The 27,759-nt window shown below is 39.2% G+C and overlaps 2 protein-coding genes across 11 annotated transcripts in view; one reads left to right on the plus strand and one right to left on the minus strand.

The window, feature by feature from the left end:
• MCMBP (minichromosome maintenance complex binding protein) overlaps nucleotides 1–10,075 on the plus strand; it is a 66,936-nt gene extending 56,861 nt beyond the window's left edge. For all 5 annotated transcript variants that reach the window (XM_061192681.1, XM_061192682.1, XM_061192683.1 and 2 more), the window contains 2 exons: nucleotides 7,673–7,761; nucleotides 8,160–10,075. In XM_061192681.1, coding sequence (XP_061048664.1) covers nucleotides 7,673–7,761; nucleotides 8,160–8,286 — 216 coding nt within the window. In that variant the 3' untranslated portion in view covers nucleotides 8,287–10,075. The remainder of the gene's footprint in view (nucleotides 1–7,672; nucleotides 7,762–8,159) is intronic.
• Nucleotides 10,076–10,764: 689 nt separating this feature from the next.
• The window catches only part of INPP5F (inositol polyphosphate-5-phosphatase F), a 93,381-nt gene continuing 76,386 nt past the window's right edge, over nucleotides 10,765–27,759 (minus strand). For 5 of the 6 annotated variants that reach the window (XM_061192714.1, XM_061192704.1, XM_061192705.1 and 2 more), the window contains 7 exons: nucleotides 25,488–25,605; nucleotides 23,179–23,377; nucleotides 17,181–17,252; nucleotides 16,086–16,159; nucleotides 15,532–15,660; nucleotides 14,846–14,933; nucleotides 10,765–13,044 (listed from right to left, as the gene is read on the minus strand). In XM_061192714.1, coding sequence (XP_061048697.1) covers nucleotides 11,889–13,044; nucleotides 14,846–14,933; nucleotides 15,532–15,660; nucleotides 16,086–16,159; nucleotides 17,181–17,252; nucleotides 23,179–23,377; nucleotides 25,488–25,605 — 1,836 coding nt within the window. In that variant the 3' untranslated portion in view covers nucleotides 10,765–11,888. Of the gene's footprint in view, nucleotides 13,045–14,845; nucleotides 14,934–15,531; nucleotides 15,661–16,085; nucleotides 16,160–17,180; nucleotides 17,253–23,178; nucleotides 23,378–25,487; nucleotides 25,606–27,759 lie in introns of those variants that run through there. The other variant, XM_061192698.1, reaches the window with a different exon arrangement.

A 27,759-nucleotide genomic window follows, 5' to 3' on the forward strand; every position in this document is an offset into this window, starting at 1 on the left:
GGGTCTTTGTTGCTGCGTGCGGGCTTTTCTCTAGTTGCAGAGAGCGGGGGCTACTCTTTGTTGTGGTGCACAAGCTTCTCATTGGGTGGGTTCTCTTGTTGCAGAGCGCGGGCTTCAGTAGTTGTGGCTCGCGGGCTCTAGAGCACAGGCTCAATAGTTGTGGTGCACGGGCTTAGTTGCTCCGCGGCATGGGGGATCTTCCCGGACCAGGACTCGAACCTGTGTTCCCTGCATTGGCAGGCGGATTCTTAACCACTGCACCACCAGGGAAGCCCAAACCAGGTGTTTTAAATAATATAATTTGGCAACTCTGCTCTGGCAGATTCTGCCCCCTCCCCGCCTGCCCCCCCAGGGTTTGTTGTTGTTGCTCTTTGTTGTTTAGTGACTTTTCTGAACTGATTTTTAAAAGTCTGTATTCTTAGTTGTATGTGGGCACTGAAGTCTTGGCTCAGTTAGCTCAGTGGGCAGTGATTGGATAGAAATTTAATTTCCTTAGATGCCTGGATGCAGTCTCCCAGTCTAAGCTAAGGGACTCTGTATGCATGTTGGGGCAATCCTTTAACACTCAGCCATGCAGTTTACAGCTGCCCCCTAGCCTTTGCCTTCTGCTTGCACAGAGCCTCAAGGTTGTTCAGCGGTGAGAGCTTATGGCCTGCCTGCTCAGGCTCAGATCTTCTGAGCATGTGCCCAGCCCTGTGCATGCATGTGACCTTCTAAATTCCTGGTGGTCGGGGATAGATATACACACATATGTGTGGGTGTGGGTGTGTATATGTATATGTGTATAGATGTATATATACGTGTGTGTATATATGTATTTGTACATATATATGCATATGTGTGTGTATATATATATACATATATATGTGTATTCCTCCCCCTCCAGATCCCCCTAAGGATATCTCATTCCCCAGATTTTCTCTTTTTTTTTTTGGTTTGGTTGTTGGTTTTTTTTTTTTTCCACAGTGACTTTTGAATTTTATTTTTTTATACAGCAGGTTCTTATTAGTTATCCATTTTATATATATTAGTGTATATATGTCAATCCCAATCTCCCAATTCATCACACCACCACCCCGCCACTTTCCCCCCTTGGTGTCCATACGTTTGTTCTCTACTTCTGTGTCTCAGTTTCTGCCCTGCAAACCGGTTCATCTGTACCATTTTCTAGGTTCCACATATATGCGTTAATATACAATATTTGTCTTTCTCTTTCTGACTTACTTCACTCTGTATGACAGTCTCTAGATGCATCCACGTCTCTACAAATGCCCCAATTTCGTTCCTTTTTATGGCTGAGTAATATTCCATTGTATATATGTACCACATCTTTATCCATTCGTCTGTTGATGGGCATTTAGGTTGCTTCCATGTCCTGGCTATTGTAAATAGTGCTGCAGTGAACATTGGGGTGCATGTGTCTTTTTGAATTATGATTTTCTCTGGGTATATGCCCAGTAGTGGGATTGCTGGGTCATATGGTAATTCTATTTTTAGTTTTTTAAGGAACCTCCATACTGTTCTCCATAGTGGCTGTATCAGTTTGCATTCTCACCAACAGTGCAGGAGGGTTCCCTTTTCTCCACACCCTCTCCAGCATTTGTTGTTTGTAGATTTTCTGATGATGCCCATTCTAACTGGTGTGAGGTGATACCTCATTGTAGTTTTGATTTGCATTTCCCTAATAATTAGTGATGTTGAGCAGCTTTTCATGTGCTTCTTGGCCATCTGTATGTCTTCTTTGGAGAAATGTCTATTTGGTCTTCTGCCCATTTTTGGATTGGGTTGTTTGTTTTTTTAATATTGAGCTGCATGAGCTGTTTATATATTTTGGAGATTAATCCTTTGTCTGTTGATTTGTTTGCAAATATTTTCTCCCATTCTGAGGGTTGCCTTTTTGTCTTGTTTGTAGTTTCCTTCGCTGTGCAAAAGCTTTTAAGTTTCATTAGGTCCCATTTGTTTATTTTTGTTTTTATTTCCATTACTCTAGGAGGTGGATGAGAAAAGATCTTGCTGTGATTTATGTCAAAGAGTGTTCTTCCTATGTTTTCCTCTAAGAGTTTTATGGTGTCCAGTCTTACATTTAGGTCTCTAATCCATTTTGAGTTTATTTTTGTGTATGGTGTTAGGGAGTATTCTAATTTCATTCTTTCAAGTGTAACTGTCCAGTTTTCCCAGCACCACTTATTGAAGAGACTGTCTTTTCTCCATTGTATATCCTTGCCTCTTTGTCATAGATGAGTTGACCATAGGTGTGTGGGTTTGTCTCTGGGCTTTCTGTCCTGTTCCATTGATCTATATTTCTGTTTTTGTGCCAGTACTGTATTGTCTTGATTACTGTACCTTTGTAGTATAGTCTGAAGTCACGGAGTCTGATTCCTCCAGCTCCGTTTTTTTCCCTCAAGACTGCTTTGGCTATTCGGCGTCTTTTGTGTCTCCATGCAAATTTTAAGATTTTTTTCTCTAGTTCTATAAAAAATGTCATTGGTAATTTGATAGGGATTGCACTGAATCTGTAGATGGCTTTGGGTAGTATAGTCATTTTCACAATATTGATTCTTCCAATCCAAGAACATGGTCTCTCTCTCCATCTGTTTGTAGCATCTTTAATTTCTTTCAGCAGTGTTTTGTAGTTTTCTGCATACAGGTCTTTTGTCTCTGTAGGTAGGTTTATTCCTAGGTATTTATTCTTTTTGTTGCAGTGGTAAATGGGAGTGTTTCCTTAATTTCTCTTTCAGATTTTTCATCATTAGTGTATAGGAATGCAACAGATTTCTGTGCATTAATTTTGTATCCTGCAACTTTACCAAATTCATTGATTAGCTCTAGTAGTTTTCTAGTTTTCTGGTGACATCTTTAGGATTCTCTATGTATAGTATCATGTCATCTGCAAACAGTGACACTTTTACTTCTTCTTTTCCAATTTGTATTCCTTTTATTTCTTTTTCTTCTCTGATTGCCGTGGCTAGGACTTCCACAACTATGTTGAATAATAGTGGTGAGAGTGGACATCCTTGTCTTTTTCTTGATCTCAGAGGAAATGCTTTCAGTTTTTCACCATTGAGAATGATGATGGCTGTGGGTTTGTCGTATATGGCCTTTATTATATTGAGGTACGTTCCCTCTATGCCCACTTTCTGGAGAGTTTTTATCATAAATGGGTGTTGAATTTTGTTGAAAGCTTTTTCTGCATCTATTGAGATGATCATATGGTTTTTTTTCTTCAATTTGTTAATATGGTGTGTCGTCACATTGATTGATTTGCGTATATTGAAGAATCCTTGCATCCCTGGGATAAATCCCACTTGATCATGGTGTATGATCCTTTTAATGTGTTGTTGGATTCTGTTTGCTAGTATTTTGTTGAGGATTTTTGCATCTATATTCATGAGTGATATTGGTCTGTAATTTTCTTTTTTTGTAGTATCTGTCTGGTTTTGGTATCAGGGTGATGGTGGCCTCATAGAATGAGCTTGGGAGTGGTCCTTCCTCTGCAATTTTTGGACGAGTTTGAGAAGGATGGGTGTTAGCTCTTCTCCAAATGTTTGGTAGAAATCACCTGTGAAGCCATCTGGTCCTGGACTTTTGTTTGTTGGAAGATTTTTAATCACAGTTTCAATTTCATTACTTGTGATTGGTCTGTTCATATTTGCTATTTCTTCCTGGTTCAGTCTTGGAAGGTTATACCTTTCTAAGAATTTGTCCCTTTCTTCCATGTTGTCCATTTTATTGGCATAGAGTTGCTTGTAGTAGTCTCTTAGGATGCTTTGTATCTCTGCTGTGTCTGTTGTAACTTCTCCTTTTTCATTTCTAATTTTATTCTTTTGAGTCCTCTCCCTGTTTTCCTTGATGAGTCTGGCTAAAGGTTTATCAATTTTGTTTATCTTCTCAAAGAACCAGCTTTTAGTTTTATTGATTGTTGCTATTGTTTTCTCTGTTTCTGTTTCATTTATTTCTGCTCTGATCTTTATGATTTCTTTCTTTCTGCTAACTTTGGGTTTTGTTTGTTCTTCTTTCTCTAGTTCCTTTAGGTGTAAGGTTAAATTGTTTATTTGAGATTCTTCTTGTTTCTTGAGGTAGGCTTGTATAGCTATAAACTTCCCTCTTAGAACTGCTTTTGCTGCATCCCATAGGTTTTGGGTTGTCGTGTTTTCATTGTGATTTGTCTCTAGGTATTTTTTGATTTCCTCTTTGATTTCTTCAGTGATCTCTTGGTTATTTAGTAACGTATTGTTTAGCCTCCATGTATTCGTGTTTTTTACGGTTTTTTCCCTGTAATTCATTTCTAATCTCATAGTGTTGTGGTCAGAAAAGATGCTTGATATGATTTCAATTTTCTTAAATTTACTGAGGGTTGATTTGTGACCCAAGATGTGATCTATCCTGGAGGATGTTCCATGTGCAGTTGAGAAGAAAGTGTAATCTGCTGTTTTTGGATGGAAGGTTCTATAAATATCAATTAAATCTATCTGGTCTATTGTGTCATTTAAAGCTCGTGTTTCCTTATTAATTTTCTGTCTGGATGATCTGTCCATTGGTGTAGATGAGGTGTTAAAGTCCCCCACTGTTATTGTGTTACTGTTGATTTCCTCTTTTATAGCTGTTAGCAGTTGCCTTATGTATTGAGGTGCTCCTATGTTGGGTGCATATCTATTTATAATTGTTATATCTTCTTGGATTGATCCCTTGATCATTATGTAGTGTCCTTCCTTGTCTCTTGTAACATTCTTTATTTTAAAGTCTATTTTATCTGATATGAGTATAGCTACTCCAGCTTTCTTTTGATTTCCATTTGCATGGAATATCTTTTTCCATCCCCTCACTTTCAGTCTGTATGTGTCCCTAGGTCTGAAGTGGACCTCTTGTAGACAGCATATATATGGGTCTTGTTTTTGTATCCATTCAGCAAGCCTGTGTCTTTTGGTTGGAGCATTTAATCCATTCACGTTTAAGGTAATTATCGATATTTATGTTCCTATTACCATTTTAATTGTTTTGGGTTTATTTTTGTAGCTCCTTTTCTTCTCTTGTGTTTCCCACTTAGAGAAATTCCTTTAGCATTTGTTGTAGAGCTGGTTTGGTGGTGCTGAATTCTCTTAGCTTCTGCTTGTCTGTGAAGCTTTAGATTTCTCCATCGAATCTGAATGAGATCCTTGCCGGGTAGAGTGATCTTGGTTGTAGGTTCTTCCCTTTCATCACTTTAAATATGTCATGCCACTCCCTTCTGGCTTGTAGAGTTTCTGCTGAGAAATCAGCTGTTAACCTTATGGGAGTTCCCTTGTATGTTATGTGTCATTTTTCCCTTTCTGGTTTCAATAATTTTTCTTTGTCTTTAATTTTTGCCAATTTGATTACTGTGTGTCTCAGCATGTTTCTCCTTGGGTTTATCCTGCCTGGGACTCTCTGTGCTTCCTGGACTTGGGTGGCTATTTCCTTTTCCACGTTAGGGAAGTTTACAACTATAATCTCTTCAGATATTTTCTCGGGTCATTTCTCTCTCTCTTCTCCTTCTGGGACCCCTATAATGTGAATGTTGTTGCGTTTAATGTTGTCCCAGAGGTCTCTTAGGCTGTCTTCATTTCTTTTCATTCTTTTTTCTTTATTCTGTTCTGCAGCAGTGAATTCCACCATTCTGTCTTCCAGGTCACTTATCTGTTCTTCTGCCTCAGTTATTCTGCTATTGATTCCTTCTAGTGTATTTTTCATTTCAGTTATTGTATTGTTCATCTGTTTGTTTGTTAATTCTTCTAGGTCTTTGTTAAACATTTCTTGCATCTTCTCGATCTTTCCTCCATTCTTTTTCTGAGGTCCTCGATCATCTTTACTGTCATTATTCTGAATTCTTTTTCTGCAGCGTTGCCTATCTCCGTTTCATTTAGTTGTTTTTCTGGGGTTTTATCTTTTTCCTTCATCTGGTATGTAGCCTGCTGCCTTTTCATCTTGTCTATCTTTCTGTGAATGTGGTTTTTGTTCCACAGGCTGCAGGGTTGTAGTTCTTTTTGGTTGTGCTGTCTGCCCTCTGGTGGTTGAGGCTATCTAAGAGGCTTGACGGGAGGCTCTGGTGGTGGGTAGAGCTGACTGTTGCTGTGGTGGTCAGAGCTTAGTAAAACTTTAATCCACTTGACTGTTGATGGGTGGGGCTGGGTTCCCTCCCTGTTGGTTGTTTGGCCTGAGGCGACCCAACACTGGAGCCTACCTGGGCTCTTTGGTGGGGCTAATGACAGACTCTGGGAGGGCTCACGCCAAGGAGTACTTCCCAGAACTTCTGCTGCCAGTGTCCTTGTCCTCATGGTGAGACACAGCCGCTCCCCGCCTCTGCACAAGACCCTCCCACACTAGCAGGTAGGTCTGGTTCAGTCCCTCCTGGGGTCACTGCTCCTTCCCCTGGGTCCCAATGTGCACACTACTTTGTGTGTGCCCTCCAAGGGTGGAGTCTGTTCCCCCCAGTCCTGTCGAAGTCCTGCAGTCAAATCCTGCTAGCCTTCAAAGTCTGATTCTCTGGGAATTCCTCCTCCCTTGTCGGACCCCCAGGTTGGAAGCCTGACGTGGGGCTCAGAACCTTCACTCCAGTGGGTGGACTTCTGTGGTATAAGTGTTCTCCAGTCTGTGAGTCACCCACCCAGCAGTTTCGGGATTTGATTTTATTGTGATTGTGCCCCTCCTACCGTCTCATTGTGGCTTCTCCTTTGTCTTTGGTTGTGGGGTATCTTTTTTGGTGAGTTCCAGTGTCTTCCCGCTGATGATCGTTCAGCAGTTAGTTGTGATTCCAGTGCTCTCGCAAGGGGGAGTGAGTGCATGTCCATCTACTCTGCCGTCTTGAACCAATCTCTCTCATTCCCTAGATTTTCTTTTTAATGGTTTTGGTTAGCCTGCTGTTTGTCCCAACTGTTACCCAATGTCTGGGACGGCTAAGATGATCAGTAGTTGTTTCTGATTGTTTTTGATAAACTCTCTGGGGGAATAGGCTATTCACAGTGGGCAAGTGCCAAGTCAGGTTAAATAAAGACAGGCTTGCAAATGGATTGATTCTTCCTGGGAACCACCAGATAGTCAAATAATGACAGTTCTCTGGAAATGGTGCTTTGACAGAGCTCCAGCCCCACAGCCCTCTCCAGTGGTTGCCAGGCTGTCTGTTTTCAGGGCTGCTTGGAGGTGGGTAGAGGAATAGGGCAAATTTAAATGTCTCAGAGGTCACTGTTCTTCCTTTCTTGAAAAAATGCTCCCTGAATTGTTTCAAGCATCTGCTTAATGTCTAGAGTTTTGAAGAAGCTGATTTTGATCATTTTTGCCAGTGTTCTTGTTCCCTTTAATGGTGGTGAGGATTTTCAGAGGTCCTTACTTGGCGGTTTTTGCTGACATCTCTCTTCCCTGTGTTTAAAGGCATCATGTTTGCTATGCAAGTTGCTGGCTTTTATCTGTTTGCCTGGTGTTCTCAAATGAATCTTGAGTTTTGTTACTTTGTTTAGAGTACTTTCCTCAGTGGTATAACTTATGTGTAAAGTTTGGTTTTCAGTCCTTTTACCCATATTACCTCATTTGTCTAAGATGCAGGGCTGACTTCCTCATTTTCACATCAGGCAAGGCACCATGTTACCTTCCTTTTCCCTACAAAATGCAAATGTCGTTTCCTCATAAGGAATAATTTTAAAGTTCATTTACTGTTTTGATAAAGGCAGTTGAAGATGATTTTGTGGAGATGCGCAAGAACGATCCTCAGAGCATCACTGCCGATGATCTCCACCAGTTGCTCATTGTAGCTCGGTGAGTGTACATGTCCACGATTGCCTTTTCAGTGAGCTGTGGATAAATCTGCTTATTTAGGATAACTGAGGCAGACTTATAAAAATGGAAATGAACTTTTTCCTTCTAAAAATCCCTTGTGAAATGACTCATTGAGGGGGAATCAGTGGCCAGGGATCACCTCAGTGGACCAGGCATGCTCCCTGTTCTCCACACTTCAAAGAGGGAATCACCCTCCAAATATGACTCTTAAAGTATTCCTTTGTAGAAGTCTGACTTGGCTTTTCAGTTCTGTAGTTACCAGATGGTCTTGTCTCCCACAACAGTATTAAAAAAAACTTACAAACCAGTAGGTCTTAAAAAGAAAAAAGTCATTATTCTAGGTCTAGACTTAAATTTGTTTCTGTATTTCAAACCAGGTTTCTATCTCTCAGTGCTGGTCAGACAACACTGTCAAGAGAACGATGGCTAAGAGCAAAGCAGCTAGAGTCTTTAAGAAGAACCAGGCTTCAACAGCAGAAATGTGTGAATGGAAATGAACTTTGAAGGTACTGACATCTATGAAAGAGTAGTGGGCAAATTGTAGCCACATTATTGTAAAATTCAAATATCATTTATACCACACTGTTTTGTAGATAATTTGTATCAAAAAAAAAACCAATGTCTTTTCCTGAAATCACACCTGGTAACATCTAAAGTTTATATAATATTCAGTAAGGGCTTTTTCCTTACTGATTTTATGGAGCTTTTGAAGTTTGTTTTATAATTATATAAATTAGTAATGTACAAAAATGTATTTGATATTAAAAGTTTAATATTGATAATGTTGCTGATTATACCATTTCCTTAGTTTCCTTAGCTTCGGCTAAGTCATAGGCCAGACTCTGTTGAAATGCTAACATCAACATCATTTGAAGAAAATTGTTGCAATTCCAAAGTCAGAGGAATTGTTCACTTCAGATTTTTATGTCTTTCCAATGAACAGTGGGTGTGAATGTGTACAGTGGTCCAAGTTTGGGGAATGGAGCATACTTGCCATAATTCACATGATCATGTGAAATTCTGTAATATTATTTCCCAGACATCTGACCACAGCTTTTTTCCATTTAACAGTTGTTAACAACATGCAAAACAAGTCTTTAAATGGCAGTGGTTCCCAGACTTTTTGGGTTTCATGGACCAGTAATACTTCCAAAAATTGTGGGGATTGACAGAGTTGCCAATTTACTTTGCCAAGTAATCTGAAAGAAGTCACTGTATTATCACCCTTTTTTTTCATAAAAGGACAATCTCAGAACAAGAGATAGTCCTTTAAATGGAATAAATGTAGCTTTTTGAAAATACACTACATTGTCCTTATTTTTCTCATTTCACTCCAGTGTATTTGGGAACCACTGTTTTATGGACTCGCTTAAGGGAATGCTGTCTGCCCTGTGAAGTTGTTTTGCCCAAATAGGAAGAAGACAAAATTTATTTAACTTTTTAAAAAATGCCTTCTTTAGAAAAAAATGGTTTTTAATTCTTTTCCTTAATAAATGTCATTTAGTTGCTGTGATTACATTGGATTTTGCACTTTTTATATAAATTTATCAATTAGTTCCAGATGTATTAGATGAACTAATATTATCTGCTAGTCCAGGAATGCCCTGATAAAACTGTATGTAGTTAGGTTTTCCCCAGACAAATTACAGTTTTAATACAAATTTTCAAAGGAATAAAAATATTATCCATAGCTAGAAAGCGAATTGATACAGTATAGTAGTATAAGTAGCATCAAGAATCTTTGGAAAGGTTAGAACATTACTTTTAAGCTATCACTGGTTATATATAAAGATTAGTTTCTTTTAGTCAGTAACTTAATTAGTCGGAAACATTAGAGATCAGTTAAATGATTACTTAAATTCTGCACCCCCCCTGGCCCCCAAGGCCTAAAGTGACATTGCTAACCAAGAAAACAGGGTCAGCCTTGAAAATGGAGGAATTTATTATGCCTCATGAGCTGAAGTGAAAATTACTAGTTGTTTAACTTTTCCTAAACTCAAATCTATTTTTATAAACTAATGTAAATAATCTGTTTATATTTAGAATTCTAACTGGTTTTCATTTTTATAACTGATAGATTAGACCTTCCTTAAACTTTTAGAAATAAAACAAAGGCTCAACTGGATTTGTGGGAATAAAATTCAACAGAGTAGATGAGTTACTGTGTGTTTATTGTGCCAGTGTGAATTGTAATTTACCAAAGAGAAGTACATACTTTGCTTGGTCTTACCGAGAAGTTCCCCTGAAAGGAAAACCCTCTTTCAAATAAATAAAACTTCCTAAATTACTAGTACTTTGGGCTGTTTTTCATGAATTATGAGACTCACCCCATGTGATCTTCTGTGTGGAAAACCATTACCAGAGGTAAACTTCAGTATGAGAGGTGGTGCAGCATGGTGTCCTCCCTCTGAAGTCCCACTCAGGTAAGAGATTAATTAGTACTCTGGGCTCCAGAAATCCTTTTCTCCTTGGACACTGAAGTTTGTTGTTCTAATGCAATGTTAATCCTATTTGAAGCACCGGGAAACTGAACAGACATCTATATATTATCACCCTGATTGGAATTAAATTTTAGTTTTAAAATTAATTCCTTAATTTTCGGTTTCAAAAATCTCTTTGGAACTAATTTCTTTGGAGCTTAAAACACATACTTTTATCACCTGACCTTGACTTTATTTTCTCTTATGTTGTAGGACATCTAATAGTTTCAAGAAAAGGTGGTAAGAGAAAAAAGCATTGTTTCGATGTTTGGTTTTTAAAATTTGATGGTTTGTGATCCATTTCATCATTTTTAAAGTCATGAAAACACTTCAAAAGAGTAAAGTATTAGGAAAGCCTGGGACCAAGTGTTCAGTTATGGCAAACTTACCTTGCTTCCAAATTCTTCAGTCTGATATAAAATATCAAACCTTTATCTTCAAAATATTATTCAAGGAATTCTCATAGACATTGTCACTTTAAATTATAATGATATTTTATTTTAAATAGTCACAACATCTGACACTTCAAAAAAGATACCATTAATAAATAACAAAAGTGGAAATATCAAAGTTACAACAGACATAATATTTAGCTGAGAATCATTTCAACAGAGTAAGGCTCTAAAGATATCAGACAAACCAATGACTTGTTTGGAATAAGGTGTGCAACTTTCTTACTGTATAGGCTTACAGACAAGGCCCTGGTTCCACGTGGTCAAGGTTACAGTCATAAAACCTAAAGTTTTAGCACAGTTGTGCTTCAGACTAAATTTTCAATAGTTGTGCTCGTCTACACAGGATGTTATGGACTGCCCCCTGCAAAAAATTACAACTTGAAAGAAAGACTTCTTTCAAACATTACCAGTATCCAATATGTATACATTCTTAACATTTCTGAAAAGAGAGCAAAATTAATAGGTGCTGGTGTTCACATCTGACAGCTCAGGTTTTATGACTGACAAGTCTTAATGCTCCTAGACTTTGGGGTGTACAAGGTAGCAGTATTTTAAATTTAAGTAGAATGTGGGGAAAATTAGGATCAAATGGGCATTCATTTCTTGACTGTAACGCCATTAGCCCTCAATTAACTCTTTATAGGGAATGGTTAAGCCATCAAAAACTTAAACCAACAGTTTTTATATTAAAATGCTTCACCATACTAGTAACACTTTGAAGTCACTAAAAACTAAGTATTTACCTTGTAGAGGAAACACACAGAAATGAACTGACAAACAGAAAAACAAGTTATGAAAAATGCTAATCACCTAAATGGATCCATGTCCACCCTTTGTGTATACTTCATACATTCTACCCACCCACCCCACTCCAAAAAAGGTTCAGGTTATTAACGTCCCAAAGTAATCTATTCCTGAATTACTTTTAAAGAGACAAACTGCTCTGTAGTGTATAAGCTACTTACTTAGGTCTACACATTCTATAGGATGATGCACTTCCACTGTCCTAGCTCTCAGATTTGGAAATCTGCTCAGGTTCAGTCTCCTTTTAAAACCTTGCCAAAATAAACATAATTAGAATTTGTGATCCCTAGATTCAAAGACAGTACAGGTTATATGACACCTTTTTTTTGGATTAAATAAAAGCCACAGGATTCTGTGTGGCTAAAAACTAAATCTGAATTATTCGTGTCTGGCATTGAGTAAACATATTTTTAAGTTCATTCTGCTGGACTTCATTAACTCCTTCAGGTTCTGCAGGGCTCTTCTGAACCTTTGCCACTGCAAAGCTTATCCCCTGGGTTAATCCAGCTTGGGTAATATTAGCAACCTGGACCATGGAACTTCGAATCTTTGCAAAGGGAGAGACTGCTCTGCTGCTACAGCTCTCTGAAGGAGAAGGAGTTACGTGAAGCCCTCTCTCAAGTTCAAGTGTGCCAGATTCGGAGCCGGGGGTCTTTTGAGATACGACTGAATGCACTGGTTCAACTGACAAAAGCTGAGGGCCTGCTGCAGAAAAAGACACATCTAATTGAGATGGTCGAGAAGGTATCTGTTCCGCCGATTCAAATTGAGTTTCTTCGTTAGAAACTTGATTGGTCATTTGATTTCCTTCCTCACTAGCCTGCTGAGAAACAGACCTGGTTTCTGATAGCTGGGTCATTTTGTTTTGTGCATCTTGAACAAATCTGTGGCAATAAATATCCACGGGCTTGGCAAAGCCAGTCAATGTGTGTATGTTGTCAGCAGAAGGACTTTTCTTCAAAGAAGACTCATAGCCTTTTTCAAGCCCACTTTCATGAGCAATAGTAACCTCTGAAGGAACATGAATGCTAATATCAGTGCTGCTAATAGACTGGGATCGACTGCCTAATCGAGGTATTGAAGCAATAATACCACAACTAGGAAGAACATAGTCTACTGGCCCTACATTCTCTAAAGAGTTAGCTAGCTGCCTGTCTTCATCAGACTTGGAATTTGTAAGGAATTCATCAGAGTGGTATGAGTCATTATCTGAAGACATTTCCCCATCTGACTCTGCCTGGGGTTTATTATCCATCACACTAGTGTTTTCCATGGTTTCAAGACTACTATCTGATTTCCAAAGATTTACTTTTAAGTTTGGTTTTAGAAAGTTAACTTTCATTTCAGGTTTTGTAAAGTTTCCTAGCTTTCGTAGATTGCCAATATTTACATTGGATTTGGTCTGTTTCACTTTTTGATTTAGAGATGAAAATTTGCTCATTAAAAATTTTTTTCCCTGGGCCAAAGAGCCTTGGTTTTGAGATCTGATGCCAATGATGTCTTCATGAGGTTTACTGCTCTTCCTACAAATTAGAAAAGAAAAAAGTTAATTTCCCATGGAATCCAGTATACCAGTTCCAATTATTAATGTAAGTGAAAACTCTTATTTAAATTGGCCCCAATTTCTTAAAAACAGTACACTGCTAAATGATAAACCCAGATAACCCCTTGGACTTAATGCAAGAACATTAATGTCCAATACAAATGTGAGCTATATACAATTTTACATACAAAATATCGTCATTTCAACTAATCAGTATTAAGAGATGATTAATCAGATATCTTAATCTTTCTTAAACTAAGTCTTTGGAACAGCCAATGCATAGTATTTTATATTTTACAACAGGGCAGCAGAAGCCTTTGTAAGTGACATTGACAAGTCACCCCCAGGCACCGAATGGAATGGGTGGCCCGGCTGTGTGACTTTAACCCCAAGTTCAGCAAGCAGGCCACAGACATCTCCCGCATGTGCTGTCATCTTTCTCAAGCAGGCCACCTGGTGCACTGAAGAACCACCCTGTGGAAACACTACATCTGCAATATTTTAGTCCTACATTAATGAAGCGCTTCACAGTAATTAGATGAATTATGTTGAGTTCTTTGGCACTCAGGGAGGAGAGGGAGGTAATGGAGGAGGGGAGGGAAGCCTCCTAACAGTAGCCTCAACCTCTGCTTTTGCCTTATTCTGAGAATAAATGTTTCCAGAAAAACCCCACACCCAAAATTTAGACTAGTCCCATTTCAAAGGCTCCACAGTCGTATGTGGTGACTGGCTACAATTTGGGGCAGCACAGATCCACCACATCAGCAATCTAAACCACCAGCAAAGGCAACACTAACTATAGACAGGTATCTACAGCATCTTAACTAAAGTGTCTACACATTCCAATTTTGCTGAATTCAGGTAGAGTGGGGAGGGGAAAGAACGCCGTTTCCTTATGTTTCCTGTGGGCCACCTGGATTTATTTTAGAAGACTTGGGACATTTAACATAACTGCACTTAGTGTTTTCTTCTCTGGCATCCCTCATGGCTGCTATAAATAAAAAAGTCAGTGCTATTTACCACACGTCTTAGTACACTGGTTCCACACTTGGTCATGCAAGATTACTGGTCATGAGAATATTTCATAAAAATTATGATGTTAAAGAGCTACTTTATAGTAGCTCTTTATAGATTATATAAAATTTAAATAATCTCATTCAATTAAAAAAAAAGAGCTACTGAAATAATTATTTCTAACAGAAGACAATTTTCCTCTAGATGACCAAATGACTCTCTTTTCTAGTGGAATGTGGACTTTAAAACCTGCTCATTAGATGGAAAACCCACAGATTTTAAATGTAAAATAATCTGTTTATAGGCATTCTTTTCCAAAATTCAAAAACCTAGTGTTTAAAACATACTGGCTGGTTATTTTCTCTAAAAAGTTATTTAAATTTGAATGTTCCTTCTCTTAAGAGTATATTTAAGCGTTTGAAAATATATCACTTGTGGCCATAATTTATTTTATTTATTATTATTACTATTTTGGCCACGCCGAGCAGCATCCAGGATCTTAGTTCCCTGACCAGGGATCGAACCAGCGGCCCCTTGCAGTGGAGGCACGGAGTCTTTCTTAACCACTGGATCGCCAGGGAAGTCCCATGGCCATAATTTAAACAAAATTATTACTTTCTGATCCCCAAAGATATGATACTTCTCCCTCTAAATACCGACACAGTATCATAATGCGATTTCTCTCCCTTTTGCAAATACTTTAAAAGAAGTAAAACTTTCATTTTCTCTGAAGAATAAAGACATTACTATCAGAGTAGTACACTTACCTCTCCAGCTTTTTCTCTATTACAGGCACATCGAATCCCATGGCTTGCTTGGCGATCTGCAGCATCTCTGCAATGCACTGAAGGGTATCTGAAACCCAAATATAAGTGCTTGCCAGTTTCTCCAAAAACATACTTAAAAATTAGCAGTTCTAACTCAGAACTCCAAATGAAATTTGTAATCTTGTAGTTAAATACAAGTTTATTTGTTACAATTTACAGAAAAATGCTACTTGTTCATCACTCCCCTCACTAATTCAAAATGTTCTAAAATTTTAACAGAAGACTAAAGAACAAAAGAACCAAATCGATTGGAATTAAGAAGTTTATTCTGAAACCCTCATCTGTCCAAACACTGCTAGATGCTGAGATAACAGCCGTGAACAAGACAGGTGTTGTCTCTGACTACTATCCATGAGAGGCATGTGTGGTAGGAAAAGCCACGACACCCATATGGCCAAACACACTGAGAATTCCCATAATAGATTCCCTTGCCCCAGACTACATCATCAGTTCAAATAATGTCTCTGCATTGCTGGGAACAAAGCTGCTATTTCAAGATCTCAAATCACAAAGCTATTTTCCTGGATCATTCAGTTGGTATTGGGTATGTACAGTCCCCAAGTCCACTTGGGCTTATACGAGCAGAGAAAAAGTTATCACTGAATACTTTCATCTCTCTCCATTACCTTTTCCATCCTCTTCTGGATTGCGCATTACAGCTCTCAAGGTGTGGAAATAGCCACTTGCTTCTTTATATCTGTAGTGCAGTCGCATGCAGGAGAACTTTGCCTTACCAAAAAGAGTGGGTTCAGGACCTAAAGACCCAAATGAATACATGTAAATCTTTCACATAACTTTCACTTTCTTCTGTATCTTCAAAAGACTGACAAACATTCATCAATTATTTAGCACTTTTTTCTTCATAATCTAAATGAGAGCACATGCTTATCATGATTTGGTTTCATGAGATTATAAATAAAAATTCTTCAGTCTCAAATATTTAAACTGTCTCGATCCCAGGGTTAATCTTCACAAGGCAAGTAATGAAAGAAATATAGTTATTATTAGACTATATCCATCACTAATCTCTCAAAATCAGAAGGGAATCCTAAGAAATGTACTACTTAGACTATCCCCTTCGGATTCCAATAAGATGTTATACCACGTGCTTAAATAATGACCCACTCTTAGAAGAAACAATATTTGCTTTCTATGACTTGGTTAGTATGTTAAAATTTACCGATTTCAATTTTTTCCAGGTCTTCTAAACTTAGTCGTTGATACTGGTTTACTTTGTCAACTTCATCATCATAACTAGACAAAGGGAAAGAGAGTAAGAAGAGGAATAAAATCAAAAGCATATTTGGCTTGTCAGCTGAGGTATAATAGCAGCAACTACTATGCAGTTAAAATCTTCCACAGCACAATACATTCTGGGGTAGAGTTAAAAATATTTTAAAAACTAGATGAAATGAGATGAATATTTTATATATATATATATACACACACATAAATATATAGTTCAACACCTAAAGGAAAATCAGTTTATACATCTTACACTAAAAGAAATCAAACCAACAAACCTAAACCTTAATCTAAAAGGAGAGAAAAACACATACATATACTGAAGCTATGTATTCCTGATACAGCAGATAAATCTGATATCCAAAATCAAGAATGAAAAATCCATATGATCAGTGCCAGTAGGCACCTGGGCCAATGACTGAAAAATGACAATTCACACAAGGCCAAAAAGAAAGTGAATATGTATTTGAAAAAAATAAACCTCAATTCTGGTAAGGCTATGAGGAAGTACTTGTATTTCTGCTAGTGGCATTGTTAACTGGTAGTCTTTCTGGAGATCAATCTTGCAATAAGGCACAAAAGTCATAATTCATCATACCCTTATAATCAGAGAAGTGCATGTGCACACACACACACAATTATCTGCACATAGACAGCTGTATCATTCATAATAGCAAAAAAGATGGAAGTATTTTAATGCCTAACAATGGGGAAACATTTAACTAAGGTATAGTAATAAAAACAATGCTATATGGTCATTCACAATAAAAATATGTGGAATACATCAAAACTTGAGATCTATAGGAAAAAATACTAAAAGAACACTATTATATAAACACACTGATTATAAAGCACATTTTCAAACTGAAGTCAGAGTGACGTAACAATTATGTAAGGTAAAGGGGTTCAGTGAAATTTCTTAAAATAAATAACAAAACTAGATTCTTAACTTTTTTGTGTTACAAATTCTAAAAAGGAAATTTACTTGCATTAAAAAAAAGTAAAAGCTTTAAACCAATAAGCAACTTACTAGGCCACGTAGTAGGCGGAGTTAGAAAGCAGTAACAGCACGTCCACATCTCTGTGAGTAGCATCAATGAGGCTAAACAAACATGACACAGGGAATTAAATATTTCTGTTTTCATCTACCTTTTTTTCCTACAGCAGATCCACTTATGATAAAAGATTGGAGGGGCTGGGGTGGGGAAAAAAATCAAGTAATCAATGAGTCCCACTTCTTAAGTTAAATATACACAATCTATCCATCTGGGAATTAAAAACAACGGAAAAACCAGGAACCCAGTTTAGGAAGGTGGGGTAGGTGAAGGAAAGGACTGGAGCTGAGAAGAGGTCCCTTCTCAGAGAGGTAGCCAAGGAGGAGAGAGCACTCAGGGGAAATGGGGTAATGGGGGCGGGGGATTGGATGATGGTAGAGGGGGTAAGGGTTGGAAAGAAAGGAAAATGTGAGGCTGAGAAAAGAGAAATTGTCTAGATCATCTCACATGACCTAACCTTCAAAATGACACTGCACATTTAGGGTATTTTTACACTCAATGTAGAATGCATCCTTTGAAAGAACTTTACGTAAATGTAATGTTTATGTGCAAAAATGGAACCCAGCCCAAACTACTTTGCATTTTTCTTACTACAGATTTACTCAGCTTTTAAGGAATGAGTAAACAGTTCCTTATTCTAAGTCCATTTTGCCATATTTTATTTCCACTCTAAAATCAAGTATCAGAATAAGGGTTAGAAACTAAATGAATATTGATTAACCATTAAACCATACTAATTTTTTTTAAAAGGTCAACACAGAAAATCTATACATAGTCAACAGATAACACGGGCAGAATCTGAACTCAAACTTTCATCTACTATTAAAACAGCTTTTCCAATCAAAAGGTGAAAATTAATCCACGCTCTTACATTGTTTCTCAAAATTCCACTGTTGGAGTGGATATTTCTACCTTAGAATTTCATAGCTATTTGCAAAGACTTACCAAATGCTACTGAAAAACAAATGTAAAACAGGAGGGAGAAAAAATCACTTGTAGATGGAATTTAAGTCACGTACATAATCTGCGTAAGAATGAGGTCACTGTTTAACAGGTACTGCAGAGACAACTTTACCAAGATCTTCAAGTGCAGGATTTTACCTCGGCAGCACGTTGCTGCAGCGTGAACTCTAACAGTCTTAATCTAAAATAACAAACTGACCTCAATTTTCACCAAAAATATGCCTCCAAAATACAACTAATTAGGTCAGAAGCCAGAACCCAATGAATACACAGATTGATCCAAAATATGAGCAATAACCAACCAACGGTAAAGAAAAAACCATAAATTCTATGATTTTGGTAGGCTCACTGAGAAGAACACAGACTAACGACGTAAAACGTAATTTAGTCGTGCGCGTTGGTACTTACGTGCACTCTTAAAATTGTCGCTTGAGCCAAGCCATAAAAATTACGTCACGACACGTATTGTAATATGAAATAAATTCTAACCCTACTAATTAGTGTTACTTTATCTTAGCTTCTATTTTGACACTAATATTTACATCGGTCAAACATGATCTCGGTCAAAAGCATCCTGTCCGGACGAAAAGCACTTGGCACGTGACAGGCAGTCTAGAAAAATGTCAGCCCTCCCCCCCCACCCCCGCATTTTTACCGATGTATAAGCTGCAGTAAATACTTAATTTCCCTCCCCGCCACCCTCCGCCCCACTTAAACAGAAAAAAACCCAGAAAACAAAAAACCCACACTTTTTTTTTTTTTTTTAAACACGGACAAGAAAAACAAGAAACCCCCTTTAAGGGCTCCCCGCCCCCGCGCCTGCAGCTGGGAAGTGGGCGCTGCACTACTCGCTTTTCTCTTCCCACCAGTCAGGCATCCCCTCCTTCCACACGATGAACACGAACACCGCCAGCACCACATGCAGCCCCACCACCGCGACAATGGTCGCGTAAAAGCCACTGTCATCAGGCGACATTAACAGGAGGCTTTGGAAAAGCAATAATTTACAGGAAAAATACAACCCCACGGGAACTTTAACCATAAGTCCTGCAAAAAGGAGAAAAATCTTGAAAGTCGTCGCCAGGCTGCCGCCTTCGGGCTTGGGCTCGGCGGCGTTGCCGGCGGCACTGCCCGTGGCGTTCGCCTGCCGCTGGGCGGTCGGAGGAGGCCGGTGGGAGCGCGGCATCCCGTCAGTCTGTCCGTCCGTCCGTCCACGAGTCGAAGCTCAGTCAGAGCCACCAGCAGCAGAGCCAACACCTGCAGCGACTGCGCCGACTGCGGCAACTGCAGCGCGGCCGCGCCGGGTCACGCCCAGAACCTCAGCCCGCTTCCGCCGCCCGCCTCCGCCGCGGCGCGCGCCCAGTGCACATGCGCGGCCGGTCCGGCACCGCCCTCGCCGCGAGCAGGGCGGGTTCCCGGGCCGGCGGAGAGGGGCGCCGAGGTGGCCGCGGGCTCTGAGCCCCCAGCCCGGCTCCCGTGAGAGCGCACGCACGCCTTTGCGAAGGGCCATCCCTGCTGGCCGGAGGGCTGCTAGCGGGCGGGCTGCAGCGCGCCTCACTAGTCCACTAATGCGGGTGCAAGTGGTCATGTGCTCTCGGTGTAAGAAAAAGTGAGTCCGAGTTGGACAAAATAAAGAGTTGGCTTTGTGCTGATGCTGAAGGGCACCTGGACGGTACCGCCGATTTCCCGTCACATTAAAGATTCCTCCCCCGGCCGCAGCGCGCCAGGCGGCGCTTATCGGCTGTCATTCAAGTCAGCTTTCCCTGCAGCCGCTGCGGCCGCTTGGAAGGGAAAGGACACAGAACGGCCTGAGAGGCCTGATCTGTATGCGCCAGGGGCTGTCCGCGGGGAATAAACTGAGCTGTGCTCAGGGTTTAACGGAAAAAGGCTCGGGGCCGGGGGTGGGCACCGGGTAAGCACGAAGGAGGGCAGAAACCAAGCAAACGGCACAAAGCTGTGCTGGACAGTTCCAGCTGGGGTGCTGGGAGGTAAAGAAAAAGGGAACGGCAGCCATTCTTGCTGAGCTGCGCAGGACGGAGCATTTGTAACTTTTTCTGCCAGGTATTTAAACAGGGCGGTGATTGCAGTGAAGTGAGTGAGGCACTGGTCCCTGGCGCAAAATTTAAGGGGATGCCAAAAAAACTCAGCCATCAAGGTAAGTTTTTAGTGCAATATTTTTAAAAAATCAAAATTAATGCAAACATATCATGATAAACAAAACATCAACATTTCAAATAAAGATAGGATCTGACCCTGCAACCTGTACAACCCTGTCTCACTTGCCTCACCCTAATCCTAGCCCTGGTTCCTGTAAAACTTTATTTACAAAAAAACATGTAGCCCAATTCAACAACAAGAAGACACACAACCCCATTTTTTAAATGAGCAAAGGATTTGAATAGACATTTTTCTAAGGAAGACATACAAATGCCCAACAAGCACAAGAAAAAAAAAAGCTCAACATCATGTGTCACTAGGGAATTGCAAATCAAAACCACAATGTGATACTACTTCACACCCCCTAGGATGACTACAATAAAAAACCATGGAAAACAAGTGTTGGTGAGGACATGGAAAAACTGGAACCCTCCTACATTACTGGTAGGAATGTAAAATGGTGCAGCCACTGTGGAAAATAGTTTGGTGGTTTCTCAAAAGTTAAGCATAGAATTATATGTGGCCTGGCAATTTCCCCTCCTAGGTATACACCCAAAAGAAAAACAGGTGCTCAAACAAAAACTTGCACATGAGTATTCACAGCATCACTATTTACAACAGAATAGCCAGAAGGTGGAAACATAAATGCCCAAAGGAAGACTGAATAAACAAAATGTGATCTATCCATACAATGAAATACTATTCAGCCATAAAAAGGAATGAAGTTCTGATACACGCCACAACGCCCATGAGCCATGAAAACATTATGCTAAGTGAATGAAGCCAGTCACAAAGGCCACATATTACATGATTACATTTATATAAAGTGTCCAGAATACACGAGTCCAGAGAGACAGAAGTATCAATAGATCAGTGGTTGCTTAGGGGGTGAGGGTGGGGATAGAGTATGCGGATTCTCTTTGTGGTGATAAAAATGTTCTAAAACTGACCAAAGTGATGGTTGCACAACTCTGTGAATATTTTAAAAAACACTGAATTGTACGCTTTAAATGGGCGAATTGTATGCTATATGAATAACATCTTGATAAAGATGTTTTTTAAAACCACACACACAGCCTGAGGCAGACAGGTGCTGACGGCTGAAGCCCACAAGCCCAAGGGGCTGAACTCACCGCTGGCTGTCTGGGGACCTGAGCCCCCAAAGCCATTCCCAGAGCTACCTCTTGCTGTCCTCCACCAGGGGCTGCCTGTTCTGGGTCCACATCTCTGGCTCAGTAGACGGACTGTACAAAGGCTCTATAGCAAACTCAGAGAGCCAAAGAGCAGGTTTCCAAACATCTCCCTTCAAGAGAAGGGAAAACTATCCACCATCTGGAAAATCTTTAAGCCTTGCAAATGAAGATAAATACCAGTAGCAAATTTAAAGAAATCTTAGCAGTGTTAGAAAGAATGATAACCACAAACTATCTCTAATAAGAAGGACAGTTCTTGGGACTTCCCTGGTGACGCAGTGGTTAAGAATCCGCCTGCCAATGCAGGGGACACGGGTTCGAGCCCTGGTCCGGGAAGATCCCACATGCCCCAAAGCAACTAAGTCTGTGCGCCACAACTACTGAGCCTGCACTCTAGAGCCCGCGCGCCTAGAGCCCGTGCTCTGCAACAAGAGAAGCCACCCAATGAGAAGCCTGCGCACCGCAACGAAGAGCAGCGCCCACTCGCTGCAACTAGAGAAAATCCCGCACGCAGCAACGAAGACCCGACGCAGCCAAAAATAAGAATAATTTTAAAAAACCCAAAACACTTGATTTAAGGAAAATGATATTGACAATCACGACACCTTCAAAAAAGTGAAGTGCAAAGTTAAAACTCAAGCAAAATGCAGATGTGATACCTGCAGTTATTTCTGAATGGGAATTAAAAGTACTACCTTTTGGGAGTTTTTGTTTGTTTCGTGCTGCATTAAGTTGGACTGCTATTTTAAAAACAACTAACGTACATGAATAAAAATTTTTTACCAAATGGCTTATAAGAGCACAGAAATTTTCTGCTAAGTTGTGTGTGAGGAAAACCTCATTTTTAAGAGTCCAAAAATTGCATCCATACATATAATACTAACTATCAAAGCGAAATAATCCATGGAATTAAAGTCACGGAAGGTTTCCCTATGAATCTACAGTCAATGTTGCCTTTTACTCATTTTAATATATGTATACTACCTTGCGTCCTATTGTTCTTTCAAGCTTATTTTAAGCCCCTTTTATTAAAAACATATGAAATGTAAAATAAAATCTAAATAGAGCCTTTTATTCTCAGAGCTTGGTCTAGAATTTTCTGAAGTGTTTCTGATTCGTAATATTGAAAATTATAATTTTAGATTTTAGCCTGAAAGCAAGCATTCAATCTGGTGGATAAATTTGGATCCTGCCATTCAGTTGATATTTTAAAGAACCACTTGAAACTGCATGGTTTTTGTTTAAAAAAGAACGTTAAGTATTAGTTGGCCTATTTATTTTATGAAAGACCAGGACCACTTTACAACCCAAAGTAACTAGCATCATTAAACCTCTTGGTACACTCACCTTTGTGCATTAATACAATAAACCTAGATTCTGGGGCATGGAGTGGGGTTGGGGGCAGAGGAGAACTCACAAAACAAGCTTTGAACTGTAGTTTCACAATTTGGGTTTTTAAAAAATCAAATATTGCTAGTGCCCCCTTAATTTTATGGCCAAGGTGAGTGCCTTAGCTTGCCTTAGTACCAGCCATGTATTTGAGAACTGCCATGAACTATGCATCCACGCCCACAGCTCTATGGGCAATTGCTAGCAATAATTAGGACAAATTAGCAGCATCAGAAAGCACGTTAGTTACCAGGACACCACTCCAACTCACCTGGGGTCACAGTCAATGAGGGCCCAGCCCCCATGGAACTTTTCATTATCAGGCAGCAGTAACTTCATGTAACTTTGTAAGAGTTGACTAATTAGTTCCTGGTGGCTTCTCTGATTTTCCTTATGCAAAGCTTCATGCTCTTTCTCCTTGGTAAATATGGAATAAAGATCTTCTGTCACCGGAATGCCTTGCATCAAATCTAGAGTAGAAAGTGTTAATATCTATCATCTTCTTAGTTTACTAATGCATTTTTAAAAAGCAAAAGAGAATACAAGACCTAAAATAGTAAGACTCATTAAAAAAACATAGGCATAAATCTTTGTGACCCTGGACTAGGCATGGTTTTCTTTAGATATGAAACTAAAATCACAAGCCACAAAAGAAAAAACATAGTCAAACTGGACACCATCAAAATTAAAAACTTTTGTGTCTCAAAGGACAATGTCATGAAAATTAAAAGGCAACCCATAGAATAGGAGCGAATATTTAAAAATCATCTATCTGATCAGGGACCTGTATCCAAGAATATATAAAGAATTCCACAAAAGAATTCCAAAAAAGACAAATAAGCCAATTTTAAAATGGGCAAAGGACTGAACAGACAAGCTAACTTCTTCCTGGTACAGCATGCAGCTCAAGGCTTAACAGAATCATTGTAATCCCATTCCCTGTGCTTGTTCGGGACTGCAAGACTGGAGGAGGCTTCTGGGAGAGATCTGCCAACCACTGGCCCTTTACAGGGAAGCAGTAAGCCCAGACCGCTACTGGCCCCTCTCTCTTAAACTTGAAAAGATGCAGCTTCAGGGTGAGGATGAAGCCGATGCGACTGATCGTCAAAATGAGAGAGGAACAGAACATGCCTCCTCAATGACATAACTGAGGCGCTAGATCAACCAACAGAAAGAAAGGCATCTTATTTTTCCTCGAATAAACTGCTAAAATCCAATTTTCCTATCAGCATGCACCCTATGTGTGGCAAATGAACCAAACTTAATTACACCAGTCTTCTCAAATTCCTCAATTGTCTATGCATAGGCCCTACTATTTCATGTATAATAAATAATCAGGTTAAAAAAATAGGATTTAAAAAATATTCTTAGAGACCATATGACAAGCTGTTACATTTGATTCTAATCCAGAATACTCTACATTTACTTTAATCCTAAAAGGTAATACTTTCATGAAAATTGAAGTTAAAATATGCCAAGGCATGAATTCCACTGGGCAATCTACCCTCCATTTCTTTTCTTAAATAGTGATAGGAATTGGTTAGGATAATCACTAAATCTGATACCCTAATACCCTGTTAAATCATGCTTATAAGAAAGGATGCTATATTTGTCCATAGCAAGAACACATGATAAACATTATACAAAGAAAGAAAATCATCGCGTTTTTCTCTCTCAGCCTTGAGTAATGGGAAAACAAATAGAATATGGAGTTTTTAGTTGATGAGGTTTTAGGGCACCTTATTCCATACTCCAGGAGCCTCAACCCTGCCTTCTGTCACATGAATAACAAATTGACAAATACGCATGGAAATGAGCGGTTTCTTTTGCTGCTCCAGCCTAAAAAATGTGTCAAACTCTAATCTTGTAGGGACTTCCCTGGTGGTCCAGTGGTTAAGAATTCGCCTTCCAGGGACTTCCCTGGTGGCGCAGTGGATAAGACTACACATACCCAATGCAGGGGGCCCGGGTTCGATCCCTGGTCAGGGAACTAGATCCCATATGCATGCCACAACTAAGAGTTCGCATTCCACAACTAAGGAGCCTGCGTGCTGCAACTAAGGAGCCGGCGAGCCGCAACTAAGGAGCCCACCTGCCGCAACTAAGACCCAGTGCAACCAAAACAAACAAATAAATATTAAAAAAAAAAAAAAAAAAAAAAGAATCCGCCTCCCAGTGCAGGGGACGCGGGTTCAATCCCTGGTCGGGGAACTAAGATCCCACATGACATGGGGCAACTAAGCCTGCACGCCACAACTACTTAGCCCGCACACCGCAACTAGAGAGAAGCCTGCATGCCGCAACTAGAGAAGCCCGTGCACTGCAACGAAAGATCCTGCATGCCGCAACGAAGGTCCCACATGCTGCAACTAAGACCCAATGCAGCCAAATAAATAAATAAAATATTAAAAAAAAATTCTAATCTTGTAAAAATTTGATTTATTGGGTAAGATGTTCAACACAGAGACACAAATATATTATACAACATATGAACTATGTTAATGAAGTTGGTTACTGTAAAAGGTTAGTCACAGAAAGAATAACAAATTTGAGAGAGAGAAAGGCATTTATGTTCCTTACCTATAACAGCTTGCCTATAAGCATCCTTAAATCGATTCAGGTAATACCTATTTGCCGAGTTAACACCATCTTTCATAACTCCTGCTAACTTCCTTTCTCCTGTCCTTGTAAAGTCACCCTGTCAAGGAAAAAGTCACTTTAACAATTTATTCAAACACAAAAATGTTCCTGAAGTCAATGTGGGCTTTTGATTCAAGACTGGAGTTCTATAGGGTTTTATAATTTCCAAATAATGTAATTAAAATATCTACTAGTATTTGACTCGGATCCAAGCATGTCAAACAATTAAACATGCTATTGGTGGCATAAAGTCTCCACAGTTAGACTGTGCCTTAAGGTAAAGCCATTCTTGGCAATCTGTAGAATATCTAGAATTTACAGGTCAAAACTTATTATATAATAAACAAAACAACAAAAAGATTTTCAAACCTCCAACTGGTATGATATTCAAAACACACAAATTTCTGATGTGGGAAAATGCAGACAGTTCCCTAGAGCTTATTATAATGGAATTTAACCTGTGTATGTGGTTTTGTGTGTATATATAGAGAGAGCAGAGGTTTCCATACCTTGCTGCACATTACAATCCCTGTAGAATGATCCAATGAAGATTTAATTGTTTTGTTTCTCTTGGTTTTCACAACAAAGGTGTCAGAGCAAGTCCCTAGAGAGGTAGTGACTTAAACTTAAGGCAAGGAAAGCATAGTCTCTTTCTCCCCCATCCCAACCCCACTATTTCTATCCAAGGCAATTTTGGAAACAAGCCTGGTCCTAAAATTGACAATTTAGGAAGAACACGTTGCCAATTAGGTCATTCGCAGGAAATATTAATTTAGCAACATGAATCTATTATAGAAGAGAGAGACATGAATGCTGCATCCAAAGAATTTTAATATCAAAGGAAAAAAAGTGTTCCTCTTTTTTTTCCAGCTTTGTATAATTGACAAGTAGCATTGTATAAGTTTAAGGTGTACAATGTGATGATTTGATGTATGTGTGTGTATATATATAGTACTGTTAACTATAGTCACCATGCTGTACGTTAGATCCCCAGAACTTATAACTGAAAGTTTGTACTCTTTGACCAATATCTCCCCATTTTCCCCATCCTCTGGTAACCACCAGTCTACTCAATGTTTCTATGAGTTTGACTTTTTAAAATTCCACGTATAAGTGAGATCATGCAGTATTTGTCTTTCTCTGTTTGCCTTATTTCACTTAACGTAATGTCCTCAAGGTTCATCCATGTTGCTGCAAATATCAGGATTTTCTTCTTTTTTATGGCTGAATATTCCATTATATATATACACACACATTTTGTATACACACACACACACACACATTTTCTTTAGCCATTCATCCGTTGTTTCCAGGTCTTGACTATTATGAATAGTGCTACAATGAACACAGGAGTACAGGTATTTCTGTGACATACTGATTTCATTTTCTTTGGATATATACTCATAAAATAAGATTGCTGGATCATATGGTAACTCCATTTTTAATTTTTTGAGGAACTTCCTTACCATTTTCCACAGTGGCTATGCCAATTTACATTCGCACCAACAATGTACAAGGGTTACCTTTTCTCCCAACACTTGTTATCTCTTGTCTTTTAGATAACACCCATTCCAACAGGTGGGAGGTGACAGCTCACTGTGGTTTTGATTTGCATTTCCCTGATGATTACTGATGTTGAGCACGTTTTTATGTACCTGTTGGCCATTTGTATATCTTCTTTGGAAAAATGGCTGTTCAGGTCCTTTGCCTGTTGTAAAATCAGATTATTTGTTTTTTGCTGTTGAGTTGCATTACTTCGTTACATATTTTGGATATTAACCCTTTCTCAGACATATGGTTTGCAAATATTTTCTCCCATTCCATGGGTTGTCTTTTCATTTTGTTGATTATTTATTTTACTATGCAAAAGCTTTTTTTTTGATGTAGTCCCACTTGTTTATTTTTACTTTTCTTCTTGTGCTTTTGGTGTCACGTCCAAAAAATCATTGCTAAGATCAATGTCATGGAACTTTCCCTATGTTTTCTTGTAGGAGTAAACTAAAGTTTCAGGTTTTACAGTCTTTAATCCATTTTGAGTTAATTTCTGTGAATGGTGTAAGATAGGGGTCCAGTTTAATTATTTTGCATGTGAATATCCAGTTTCCCAACAGCATTAGTGAAGAGACTATCATTTCCCCGATGAATATGCTTGGCTCCCTTGTCAAATTATTAGTTGACTGATTGTGTGAGTTTATTTCTGGGCTCTCGGTTC

The sequence above is a fragment of the Eubalaena glacialis genome, chromosome 1 (genome assembly GCF_028564815.1).
Source record: "Eubalaena glacialis isolate mEubGla1 chromosome 1, mEubGla1.1.hap2.+ XY, whole genome shotgun sequence".
Lineage (NCBI taxonomy): Eukaryota > Metazoa > Chordata > Mammalia > Artiodactyla > Balaenidae > Eubalaena > Eubalaena glacialis.